The 13,632-nt window shown below is 35.1% G+C and overlaps 1 protein-coding gene across 1 annotated transcript in view; it reads right to left on the minus strand.

Annotated features, from left to right (window-relative positions):
- LOC138804423 (inactive N-acetylated-alpha-linked acidic dipeptidase-like protein 2) overlaps positions 1-13,632 on the minus strand; it is a gene marked incomplete at its 5' end in the record, with an annotated part of 214,391 nt that overhangs the window by 44,916 nt on the left and 155,843 nt on the right. The window contains one exon of the mRNA XM_069988680.1: positions 12,389-12,482. Coding sequence (XP_069844781.1) covers positions 12,389-12,482 — 94 coding nt within the window. The remainder of the gene's footprint in view (positions 1-12,388; positions 12,483-13,632) is intronic.

Below are 13,632 nucleotides of genomic sequence, written 5' to 3' on the forward strand. Positions count from 1 at the left end.
TGAGATATATTATTATATTAAGCAATGTCTATAAAACCATTCAGGGAGCTGAACCAAAAGAGGAGACTATTTTATGGTAATGTATGTTAAATGAAACTAAATTGATTAAAATATTTCGTACAAATAATCCATGAAAACTACATATATGTATATCTACTTATATAGATATACATATAACAATTTAATAGGCCTACTGAATGTCAGAACATAGTGTGAAATGAAGGCTGGGAATAGCTGAAATGTTAAAAGTATCAAGTTCTAGGGCCAAAAAAACCTAAATGGAAAATAGATATTTCTTTGGGGAAAATTATTACAGTTATTTTTATGTTATATACGTGGAGTCTAAATTTCAAGAATTTGGTATCAAAGACCAGATAGGAGTTTGGTCTGCTTAATTACTACCCAAGTGGTCTCCAGTAAATTATTTTAATCCTACTCTTCTGTATCTTTGGAGAAAATGGAAAATTGGCCTTTTACTTTCTAAATGCACAACTCACTATGCATGAAGAAATACAAGTTCCTTCCAACATATTTTTGAAAACCATGGAAATAAATACCCTTGTGGCATGTTTTAGTTTATCCTCAAAAGTTTACATTATCATTTTTAATGTCTGTGACCTACCAACTGCATTAAAGTCTTCCCTAAATCTACTTTAAGGAGAATTCTTGATTCTCTTCTGTAAGGTCTATGAATCTAGAGCTATATTTTCCTTTCCATAAGTTGACACTGAAGAAGGGAAATGATAGGATAAAGTGACAAGAATTACATAGATAACTTAAAATGAGTTTCATATATCTTTGTTCTTGAGGAAAAGCCTCTGGTGTTATAGAAATATTAACATTCAAGCAACATAATACAAATAATTAAAACTGCTTGCTAAATTTATCTTATGAGAGACAACTGAAATTCACTTCTAAAGTTCAACCAGGATATTTGCATCTCAAAGTAAAATGCATTTATGCTCTTATATATCCCTATTTTCTATAAGTACTAGGAAATAAGCAATGACACCTAGGATTAGATCTCTAATCTTCAGATTTTTCCAGATCTACTTAGAAATAGACCAAATAGAGTTAAACCTACAAAAATTGTAAATCTCATGTTACATAAATGCTTGGGAGGATGAGTAAATTGTGTAGTAGAATGTTTCAGGGGAAAGCCTGCAACTTAAAGAACAGATTGTGGTATTATCAAACATTCAAAGATATCTCAAGCTCTTGCAAAGTCTGGTCTTTTATCTAGATTAAAGCATTTGAAAAAGCATGTCCCCTAAACTGTGGGGACATGAGAGCCCCATGGGAGCTTAAAGCAGTAGAGGAAGAGTGATTGGATGATGTGGGTATGGAAAGCCTGATGCCAGCAGAGTGAAACTGCTGGTTTGTATGTTTGCGTTTGTGTTTGAGTAAAGGCTTATGATTCTAAGTCCTTGACATTACACAATGATCCTGCCCAAACACAGAATAAATGCTTATTCTTTCGTTCCCCTAATCTTTTCTTTTTTCATTTGCCCACTTTATTTATTTATTTATTACTTTTGAATATTTTTATTTACAGATGTAAGTAGTTGTACATAGTTGTACACCATTCACCAGAGTTGTTTATGAATACAGTGCATCCTGATCAATCTCACCCCTTTCATCTCTCCCAACTCCCACCCCCCACTTCCTTTATTCATCTTAATTTTAGGCTATGTATTGATATTTTTTTTGCAATTTCACAAAGCAGTTTATATGTACAATGCAGCTTGATCTGTGTTACCACCTCAACATCTTCAACCACCTTCAACCCACCCTGTCCCTTATATTTTTCAATTCTGTGGTATATTCAAGGAGTTATTGCCTGTTCTCCCCTCTTCCCCTTTCATTCCTCTACCCCTCTCACCTTGCTGCACCTGTTCCTGTTGAAAGTACCCATTTCCCCAGTCCTCACTCTTTACTACATCCAGATAGCCTGTTCTCTACCTGTAGAAATTGCCCTTTGACCTGTACATCAAAACTTCCTCAAGCTAAAATGTACTCTCAGACCTATTCAAATCACAGGATGGAAGAAATTATGGAGTTTCTTGGAGTCTGTCAATCAAACTCCTCACATCTCTTCATTTTATGAATATATATTATCAATAATCCCTTCTTTACCAACATAACTTCCACTGGACAGAACCAGAAAATAATGCTCACATCTTCTTTTCCTCTTCCCTCAGTACTTCTATAAGTACTCCTTAACTTCAAACTATTACATTCTATTAGTTTCTTTTAATAAAAAGAAGAGAGCTGGATATTATAAAACAATATTAGTAAATAGAAGAAAAGAAGCAGATAGATGAATGATGAGAGGAAGGGAGGGACCAACAGTAGAGACAAGGGATATGGGGTAGATTTTGAGATCTCTGCATTCCATCTTAAAAGGGTCTAAAGTGTATGAGAGGTGACAAATTCTCCCCACTAAGGGAATTTCTTGACTTCTAGAAGGTCTTCACTCAGCATTCTGCCCTGAGAGTGTGGTTCATGAGGCTGTTCAGGACTTGGAATCTGACAGACTTGTATTCTGTGGTATATACAAGGAATTCTTGCCTGGTTCATGTTATAACTTGTGACTTCTTCAGTGCACATTTCTGGACAAGATTCAATATCTCTATGAGACTGAATTCCTTAATCTTTAAATTGGAATTAACACTTAGGTCAGCTCTTTGAGTTAAAATGCACTTGAATTATGCACAGACCTACTATTATAACAAGGCACTTCATAACTTGGTATCTTATTGGTATAAACCCCTATGTATTCATTCTGTTTTAAAACTCTGATACATTTTGTATATATGTATGTGTGTATACATATATATTCCTATATGTCACATATTTGTCATGTATATGTCATTGTGTTATAGATATAGATAGATAGATAGATAGATAGATAGATAGATAGATAGATAGATAGTAGAGATAGAGGCAAGGGATCTTTCCTGGTGCTTGCTAAGCAAGTGATCTATCACTCATTACTTAAAAAAAATCTTGCACAGGTATGTCTGGACTATCCTGGACTATGATCAAATTAAATACATTTCTTATCTATTTGAGATGACAGACATATACCACCTGTCCTTGTATTGATTAGTGCAAGGTTTTCACATTTATGACTAGACTGGCCTTGAACTGAGATTCCCTGATCTATGCCCCTGGCATAGGTAGGGTTTACATCCACGTTGTCAATTCCCATCTCTTCAACCCCCAGCTATAACTGTCCTATTATAAAGAGTGATTTTACAGTCTACTACTCTACTCTGGTCCCTTAAGAGTTTCATAGTCTAAAATTTTTCAGATTTTTATTTAATATTCACTTTTGCATCTTCCGTTTCCATTTTATGAGGGTAGTTCTTAAAGCCCTGTCAATTTTCTTTTAAATTAAGAGAGAAGTATACTGCACATACTTTAAAACTACATATTTCTATTACAAAGACATTCTTTCATAGCATTTCACAGAACCTATTCTTCTATGGATGAGTCTATCATAGTTCTAAAGGTGCTAACAATTGCACAATCACAGGTTTGACTTCACTGATTTCTAGTGTCAAGAAATACTTTGATTTATGTTCTGAATAATACAGTAGTTAAGAGCAGAATAGAAGTTATTGGGTATGTGTGTATTATTTAATAGTATCTTCACAACATTTATGGCATTACTAAGGAAAAAGAAAGAAATTGCCAATACAATTTTAGCAAGTGGAAACAATAGTTCTTCATTATCCTCCGTTTCTCTGATTCATGTTGCCCACATTATGATTAATCTCAATGAATCATCTCAGGTACTTAAAGACATTAAACAAACTAAACTCAGATAGAGAAAGAAATTTGGAGACTAGGGAGCTACAGATATTTAAGTAATCTAACACTGATTTAACAATGTACAAATAAAAGGATATTACTTACAAACAACTATGCCTACATGCTAGAAATTATCCAATATTCCCAGGAGCCAAGACAGCTGCAAATCTAAGAAAATTTTCAACACTACATGAAATAAATTCCCCCACCAGTGTCTATTGGCCTGGTGGAGAAATTGACCCAAGAGCTCCTTGCATGTTTCACAGATGCAACACAGAGTTCACGAGCACTGTGTGCGAGGGAGCACATGATCAGCTGCTGAGAAACTGTGCAATTCGTTCTCAAATGAACTGTTTTCATGTATGATTCTTCTTAGAATTGTCTGCCCGAGGCAGATAGTAATTGGGGTGTTTGTGTGCATAGAGAGGTGCTGTCCCTGAGCTTTGGGGCTCACGGCCCAAGGCCTCAAGAATCTCATGGACTTTCCTGCCAGGGCTGGCTTTGAACCACAATCCTCAGATCTCAGCTTCCTGAGTAGCTAGAATGTCAGGCGTGAATCGTGGATGCCTGGCTCGATTGTATATTTAATAATATATGTGACTTTACACCATATAGATTGGCTAAACTACAAAATGGAGGAAAAACCCACAAACAAAAATCAAACAAAATTGGTCAACATGACAGTCAGAATACATAAGCACTATGTTACATCAGGATTCAGGTAGTTTGTTTGTGTTGTTCTGTTTTTCATTTTTTATTTTAAAATTAAAACTCAAGGCCTTTTGCAAAAGTATTTTTCTGTAAGTCAGGCAACAGTGGTTCACATCTGTATACCTATTTAGGAAGATATGATCTGAGGATAGCTGAGACAGCTTAAGCAAGAAAGTCCATTAGGTTCTTATCTTCAATTAAGCACCAAAAAGCTGCAGTGGAGCTGTGGCTCAAATAGTAAATCACCAGGCTTGAGAGAGAAAGCTAAGCAAGGGTACAAGGCCCTGATTACAAGCCTCAGTGCCAAAGAAAGAAAGAGAAAGCCAGAGAGAGAGAGAGAAAGAGAGAGAGAGAGAGAGAGAGAGAGAGAGAGAGAGAGAGAGAGAGAGAGAGAGAGAGAGAGAGAGAGAGGTATATAAACTTTGAAGTGTTACAAGTGAGACAGTATGTATAAAATAAGGGTGGAAAGCTCTTTCCCGACATAGGCACAGGCTTTATCTTGAAAACACAGGTAGAGAGAAAAATGCAGTACAATAGACCATTATTATAACAAAGTAGGAAAACTGAGAAGTCAGAAACAAATTGCAATCAATGTAATGCAAAAAGCAAATGTGGAGAAGCTGAGAGCAAGGACAGAAAGGATGATCACAAAGGCAATCTGTATGAATAGCTGCAAATTGTCAGGCAGGAGATAAACAAAAGAAGAAGCACAATTCTGAGGAACACAAAAGGAACCACACTTCTGGAATAAAAACTGATGGAGGCTATCTGATAATAATGTTAGTTCAAAGAAAAATAGGAGGCAGGGAGAAATCCTAGCTTAAGTAAACAAATATTACTAACAATGTGGATTGAAATCAAGTTTTACTAGTGATCCAGCTTTCCTCAATCTTTTGTTGGACTGCGTGTGGATTATCAATATAAAACACAATCTTTAATATAGTGATACTGTCCGAATTCACAGAAAAGTCCAATGAGAATTGAGACCATCTCTTTTTAGAAGTTAACACACAGTGGATTGACAATTGTTCATAAAGTTGTCCCTCTGCTATTTAAGCAATCAAGCTAAGATATTTCTCATGGAATGCCTTGAATTTCTAGTTACATAAAATAATACTCATTTTCAGAAAGACCTATTCAGGTCAAATCATAATTGGAATTCCCATGGGAAGAATATCTTTCTTTAGAATTGATACACCCTAGGGCAGACTATCCTGGACTTGTTAAGGAGCTCAAAACATCAGGAACAAGCCCACTGATTATGCTGTGTACACAAATAGACCCACACAGAGCTGGAACTGGTAGTAATTAAAACCAAGATTGGAGACAGATGGGCTGAGAACTAGAGTCATGCAATTTGTACTGCCCATAACTTAATTTTGCCAATTGGGAAATTCACTTTATATTGCTCAAAAAGAAAATTAAGCAGATTAGATAGGTCTCGATCACTTGTGATTGCAGAAAAGGACCAAGTGACACTTAAAAATTCAAACTGTAAATTGAAGAAGACACAGGATACTTGTCTTAGGGGCATCTTCACCTTGAAATACTATTTCTTCTTCTAAAATGAAGTGACTGGTTTTAATGAACTATTAGAGCTAATAAAAAAAAGCAAAAGAAAACCCCAATCAAATCTTCAGTGTCAGTTATTCGAGATATGAACAGAAATGATGCCAACAACTATTTGATGTTTATCAAGACAACCAGGAGGTGGCAACAAGCCACACTGTTCAGAATTATATTTCCTGCTGAGTTTGCTTGCACTAAATAATGTCTACATAGCCTGATCAAATGAAAATGGGCTTTCATTTTATTTGGTCAAATGCTACTTTGATAATAATCCAAGATAATTAGCATTCAGAATTTTGACAAAGTAAAATAGCCAAAAATCATCAGTACTATAAAGTCATTAATTATTTTATATTATTGTTTTACACATTCACAAATGGGTGAAGTAGATGACAGAAAACAGAGAATATTAAAAGCTCCACTTTTTATTCTGCTTCCACGCTAAGTGTGTGGTGCTATTTTAGCTTTTTTCTGGCTGTCTTATTCGGGGGGTGGCTAACTAGTACCATGGCCTTCTTCATGGAGGTACTCTTCTTTGTCACAAGTACCAGTGAGTCTTATCAGTTATCTTATCAACCACAATTTATGCTGTATCTCCATATACCATGAATAAATATATACATATTTATCTTCTATTATGTGTTTGGCATTGACCAAATATTAACGGCCAAGGTCACTCAGTCAAAATGAGCTTTCAAGAATGACACAATAAATCACCTCCAACAAATTATTCACTGGTAAATTATCCCTCTTTCTGGTGGTTGTGAGAAAGGCAGAGAATGGTCTGCTGCTACTATAAACTAGTGTAATAAATAAATAAGATGGCCGGTTGTCAAGGGGTAAAAATTACACTGTTGAAAATGCAATTGGTTTCAGGGACCTTCATACTTATACTGTTTGCAGTAAGAAGAAACAGTATTTTATAGTTCAGCCTTGAAGGTCAATTTTTTTAACTGTAATTTAGAACTTTAAAATAATCGCTGCTCACTATCATAGCCAAATAAAAATAGATGAAAAATTTAAGGTGTATTAAATAGCAAAATTATGTTTCCATTAACAAAGCACGGCAACTCTAACTAATGAAATTATCTAGCTTTGTAGCTAAAATTGAAATACATATTTACATTCTAAGTCACTTTCTCCTATTAGCGTTTGAATTTATTCTATTTCAAAAATAAGGTTATAACAACCATAATCAATGTCTGCAATTTAACAAACACTTATTAATGTTTTATCATAAAAATTTTAAGTAAGGATGATTAAATGGTTTAAAGGTAACAAACCCTAAGACTTTGATCAAACACACACTTAAAGCACGTTAAAAGGAAGATTTTTTTTCAGTCTCCATTTTTTGTTCCATTTTCTTTTGCCTGGCTTTGATTTTTTTAAATGTAAGTACCTCTCAAGTTTGGCCACATCTTTGTGAGTGAAAGTGACAGTGGGAAGATTCACAGAGTTTCACATCAAAAGAAACAAAACATAAAAATAACCAACAATCAAAGGGAAGTTCTTCACCTTCAGCAAGAGCAGTCTGAAAAATCAGCAAGAAGCCAAAAGTGCTCCTGGCCATTCCAACAGAAAGCCACAACGCGAGGAGAGTTGCATTTACACACAGCACTGTCTGTTCTGAAGTGGACATATGACAAAAAGTTGGATTTTGTTTTTCTTTTGCTTTACTTTTTTTTTCTCTTGAAATGACACATTCCCGAATCCCATCATTCAGATTTTCTTTACCTTCTTGCATTAACCAACTGCCTTTCTTTCACCTCCCTCTCAAGACATGACTCTTTGTCCTTCTCTGCCTTTTCCATCCCGTGGCTCTAAAGAAGAATTTTCAGTATTTCTAAGTTCTTGCTCATCCTCTGACATTTTTAAATCCTGACTCAGTCATTTCCTCTTTCAGGACTAAGCTCTTCATTTTTGGCAGTTTCAAAATCTGCATAGACATTATGGTTTTTCTCTCTTTTTTTCATTTTTAGCATCTTAATTACCTCCCTAACCACAATCTAAACATGACTGATACCAGTATCTACATGCTATGATATCATTTTTTTAGGCATCTCATTTTGTGCTATATGCTTTCAGTAAAGACATGAAGTCTATTGGTCCGTCTTTCCTTTCATTTTCGCCAACTTTTTCCCCCATAATCTTGCTTTGTTTCTTTGGTCTTTCACAGGTATTGCTCCTTCACCTAAACGTCCTTAGTTTATCATCTTTCTCTAAGAAAAATCTGTGTCATTGTTTACACTTGTATCTGCCTGATCTATTCTTCCTAAGGCATTTGGAACATTACTCCCAGAATGTGTATTTTAAGACACAGAATGGATATTTAAAGAAATAGTATAATCAAGAAAAGATGATCTTCCTCATCCTGAATCAAGCCACAAGAGAATTCTCCAACCTACTTCTACAGTCAGTCACAAGATTTTCATGGTACAGGTACCCTTATAATACATGGAGGAAGAAGCACTCTTTCTTTCTAAGACACAGACAGGGGTGCAGAGTAGTCTAAGCAAAGAGGCTTGGTAAGTTCCTCCCTGGTTAATATTTTTTGAAACAAACTCCAGGAAATGGAAACAAGAGTTTTATTTTTCTTGTTTTTAATTACGTTTTTTATTGTGAAAATACTGTACAGAGGGGTTACATTTACATGAGCAAGGTAATGAGTACATTTCTTATCCAGCATTGTTGCCTCCTATTTTTCTTTGTTGCTGTTTTTGTTTTCTTTTCTTTTTGTCTTGTTTATTCCTTTATCTGTTTGGGGGGGATGGTAAGGGAGGGGCAAAGAAAGGGTGGGACAAAGGGCGAACAAGTGCAGCAGTGATATTCACTAGATACTGAGTTGAAAATCAAATATACAACCAGGCACAGGTGTCTCACACCTTTAATCCTAGCTACTCTGGAGGCTGAGATCTTAGTATCAAGGTTCAAAGCCCAGCCCAGTCAGGAAATTCTGTGAGACTCTTATCTCCAATTAACCACTAGAAAATAGGAAGTGGTGCTGTGGCTCAAGTGGTTGAGCACTCCCCTGAGCTGAAAAGCTCAGAGACAGTGTGCAGGCCAAGAGTTCAAGCCCCACGACTGACAAAAAAAGTAAATGAATAAATAAATAAATATAAAGAAAATGAACTATGCAGCTTGGGAGTAAGGATAGGAGGGAAACTGGGAGAGAGAGAAAGAGAGAGTTCTTAACTAAGGCAAAATCTTCTAACCTGGCCCTTCTCTTTCTGATGAAAATGAGACCGGCAATGTTCCTTTTCTCTTGTGAATGCAGTTTTCTCCATGCTAGACTCATGCCATTGGGATAAGCATCCTAAACCTTCTTTGCCTCCACAGTTTGCAATCTGCCACACATGACCTCAGTTTATCAATATCTATTCCCTTCTGAATCCCTCCACAAAGGCTTTTTCTTACACCACTCCGTAAACTTGCTTTTGTTGAGATCCCAACCAACTTCAAATTGCCAAACCCAGTGTTGAATTCTCAGTCCTCATTTTCCTTGTCTTGTTAGATAATGACTCCCTCCATTTGGATGTTATCCATGTGCTATCAGGATGTTACATTCATCTGTTTGTTCCTTTTCTCCTTTGACCACACCTTCATGAGACCCTTCTCTGACTACATCATTTCTCCCGGTTTATAAATCTTGAATTACCTCCCAAATCTTAGACCATTTATGTTCTCTCTGCACACAATTCCTTAATAGTCTTACCTAGGACAGTGCTCATGTTTCTATTTCCAAATCAAAGCTCTCCTGTGCATGTGGGTACAGCTACTAAGTTCGACCGTAACTCTTACTTTGAGATTATAAATTCTATCTACAGAGAGTAATATTAGAGTTCAACTTGAGTCTAATGCTATATTCTAATTTGCTTTATTATTTTTGTGTAAGTTCTCTTCTGCCATAGGAATGTATATATGTATATTTCTTAGGTAGTGAGTTTAAATCATATTTTATTTAGTTCTTTTTTGGCTGAAGTGTTCTTCAGGTATGTTGTAATTGAATTATACCAGACAGACATACCATGAATGATTAACAATTTTGTTAAGTGTGTAAAAGAAGAATTCAGGGGATCCTGTGATCTGCTTAGGAATCACATGTTTGTTTTTTTTAAACTGGTAGTGGAGCTTAAATGCACCTCCCCATCATACTCCCCACCCATGGCCCTATGCTATTCCTTACCTTAAATGCACCTCCCCATCATACCCCCACCCATGGCCCTGTGTTATTCCTTACCTTTTTTGTTCATGCTGCCACTCAAGTTGTACTTCCACTTATAGTGCTTAGCTGGTTATTTTGATGTAAGACTCTCACAGCCTTTCTGCTGGGGCTGGATTTGAACCTATCCTCAACCTCAGCCTATTGAGGATCTAGTTTTATAGTATTACAGAGCCACCAGTGCCCAGTTTACATGCTAAATATATATACATGTTTAACTTTGTGAAGAGAAAGATCATATATTGAAATAGATCCTTAGCTACACGCAGAAACCTGAGTAATTATATAATTCTAACGATGAATAAGAAGTCCTATTTTGGTTTCATAGTCTACCTTATTCAAATCTTCATATTGCAGTTATGATATTGAAACACTATAGCTATTAATGGACACTTAAAAGTGTGTTAAATTAATAGAACTTACTATTTAGAATAGTTTTGTAAACACATTTGTTTCTACTGGTTTTAATCATTTAACTTTTTTGAATATAGCTTTTGTATTTCTTACAAAGATATTTTCAGAGACAATACAATTTTAAATGAGCCCATTTATCATAGAAAATAGGATTCAAGGAAGAAACTTGTTTATAATTTATATATCTATTGTTCAATGGTATTGCTTTGAAATAAATGCATTTATGTTCTTTTGCTCTGTGTGATAGTTACTCCTTTAGAGATAGACAAGTAGCTATGTATTGTATTGTAAAGAACCTCTTTATTCTCTGAAGCTTTAAAGCATTGTATGCAACACCAATGACATTTTCTGGTGGGTGAAAATAAAATCTAAAGAAAAAGCCAAATGGTCTACAGCACAAATAAAATAGATACTTAAAGATTAAGCTTTCAGAAAAGTGATTATTATTCACAGAACTATTTAATATTTCACTTATATCTGTTCTTATTTGGTAAAATTTCATATGCTTGGTTTCCCAGTTTCAAAGCCCTAAATAGTTTAGAAATAGACAATTTGAGGGGAACTAGTGACTGCTTTCATAGACATCCAGAAAACAGTGAAATGCAAGTCTGGTGATAGTAAGAAAGAAGGAAACTCTTCAGACTGACTTAAACATACAAAAAGCACTGCAATATGAAGCCATTTTATTTGAGAACAAATAATCCTAAATAGCTCAATAATTCCCCACATCATTTCCCAGCCACTACAATAAAAGTTATAAAAGATTCATTGAGGGAAATGTGTAGTTGCATTGGAGAATTTTTTGAGTAAAAAGGAATCTAGAATGTTTAATTTAAAAGAAAATACTTCAAATTTTAGTTATGGGTAAACATTTGGGTGGATAGGATGGTCAGTTTTCAACGATTGCTACCTAAATACCATAGTTAAAGTATTAACTTTGTATTGAAAAGTAACTGCCTACAAATCATTTATGAAAGATCTGAGGAACAAATGTGTAATTCAAGAGGAGGGTGAGATTTTTAAGCACAGTATTTCCCTTTGCATTTGGTTAGTGGAGATAAACAAGAACTTCACTGAAAGGTTTCTATATGAGTAAAGGGTAAATGGAAGCAGTGATGAGGACAGGTCAAATTTTGTAGATAGATGTACTCCACCACGAAGAGAGTGAGACAGAGATGATGGCAATAATTCTCTGGTTGTGTCTTCCTTATCTTTAACCCTAGCCCACATATCAATTGTAAAGAATGATGCCCAAACCTCACAAAAACCATCCATAGAAGAAACTTCTAACTCCGTCTTGTATAAGCAGACTGGGTCTTAGTTACATTGTTGAAAAATAATTGGAACCCTGACTGAAATTATTTCCCATGTACCTGTAAATAAGAGAAATTGTTCATCAAAAGTATCTCTGATAAACAAATGTAGGTGGGCCACTCTTTAATTCTGATGACTGGCCTGATACTCTCACATAAATACATCTTGTTTTTGTTGATATGTTGCTAAAGTTTTGGATCCTTCTCATGATAACCATCTAGAAGAAGCAAAAAACAACTTGCTATAGCTAAAAAAGCCATAGGTACTTCACCCATTCCCTAGTGAAGCCTAGTTGGACACTTTGTTATTTAATAAAATTACCATGATTTAAAAAGAAATTACCTTTAAGTCTGTTTTGCACTTCTAAAGCTATATCAAGAGCATTAAAAGGAAGAACTGGATCGCTGGCAATTTGCAAAAGCACTTCTCCGGAGAGCTGAAAGAAAAAAGAAAATATCTTACCATTATTCCATAATTAAGAGATTTTTGCTCTTTTATTTGTCTCCTTGCATATATTTTATACAAGCCAAAACTTCAAAAACACAGAGGGAAAATATATTTTTATAAAACCTCTCTTTCTTAAATCTTGTAAATTTTTATAAAGAAAAAAGCTCAATAACTTGTTCATTTCAAATAAAAGCATAAAGAAACAAAACAACTTGTAGTGAGTACAAGTTGGAGGAAATTCAGCTAATAAGGAGGCTAAAGGAAGTTGAAATGGTAGAAATGGATTATTTCCAACTAGGAAAATAGAACAATAAACCTTGTTGATATTGTTTTGGGGAAGCGGAAATGTGTAGAACAATGTGTAACAATCAACAACCCCCCCCCCCAAAATAATCAAAAGTAATTAAAAGGTTTTGTCATAGCTTGTTCCTTCTTTGAGCTCCAATGCTCATAGTTGAAGAAATTGTAATCAAATTCAAAACAATTCCTTATATAATAGTTCTGAATTTGACCCAGAAAGGACCTATTAAAAACCAATTCTGATTTTGTGATTTGATAAAACTTCAGCCTAGCAGCTAGGCACTGGTGGTTCATGCTTGTAATCCTGGCTATTCAGGAGGCTGAGAACTGAGCTTGAAGCCAGCCCTGGAAAGTCCATGAAACTCTATTTCCAATGAACCACCAAAATGCTAATGTGGAGCTTTGGCTCAAGTGGTAGATCTCTAGTCTTGAGCACAAAATCTCAGAAATAGCACCCTGGCCTTGAGTTCAAGCTACAGCAAGACACAAAAGAAATAAAACCATTAAAAAACCCCACAAACTCAACTCCAGACTAAATTAATAATCAGTTTTCTTCTCTTAAAATGTAATTCAAACCGAATGTTCTTTTATTGTTTTAACTACTGTTTTCCTTTTGATTTGCCACACTCCTAATCTTTTTCCAATGCTATTTCTTCATTTTTCAAATCACTGTTTAAAATATTTCAAATAAATAAACATTTAAATTATACCCTCCAAAGCTCATAATCTAACTTTTCATCAACACCTATTCTAACACCACCCCATTCTAAAACTGTATTTGAAAACCAGCATATGCACTACAGCTGACTAGCATCTGCTTTAATACACTCAACAAGTCA

Source organism: Dipodomys merriami, unplaced genomic scaffold, assembly GCF_024711535.1.
Source record: "Dipodomys merriami isolate MVZ:Mamm:240054 unplaced genomic scaffold, mDipMer1.0.p SCAF_362, whole genome shotgun sequence".
Taxonomy (NCBI): domain Eukaryota; kingdom Metazoa; phylum Chordata; class Mammalia; order Rodentia; family Heteromyidae; genus Dipodomys; species Dipodomys merriami.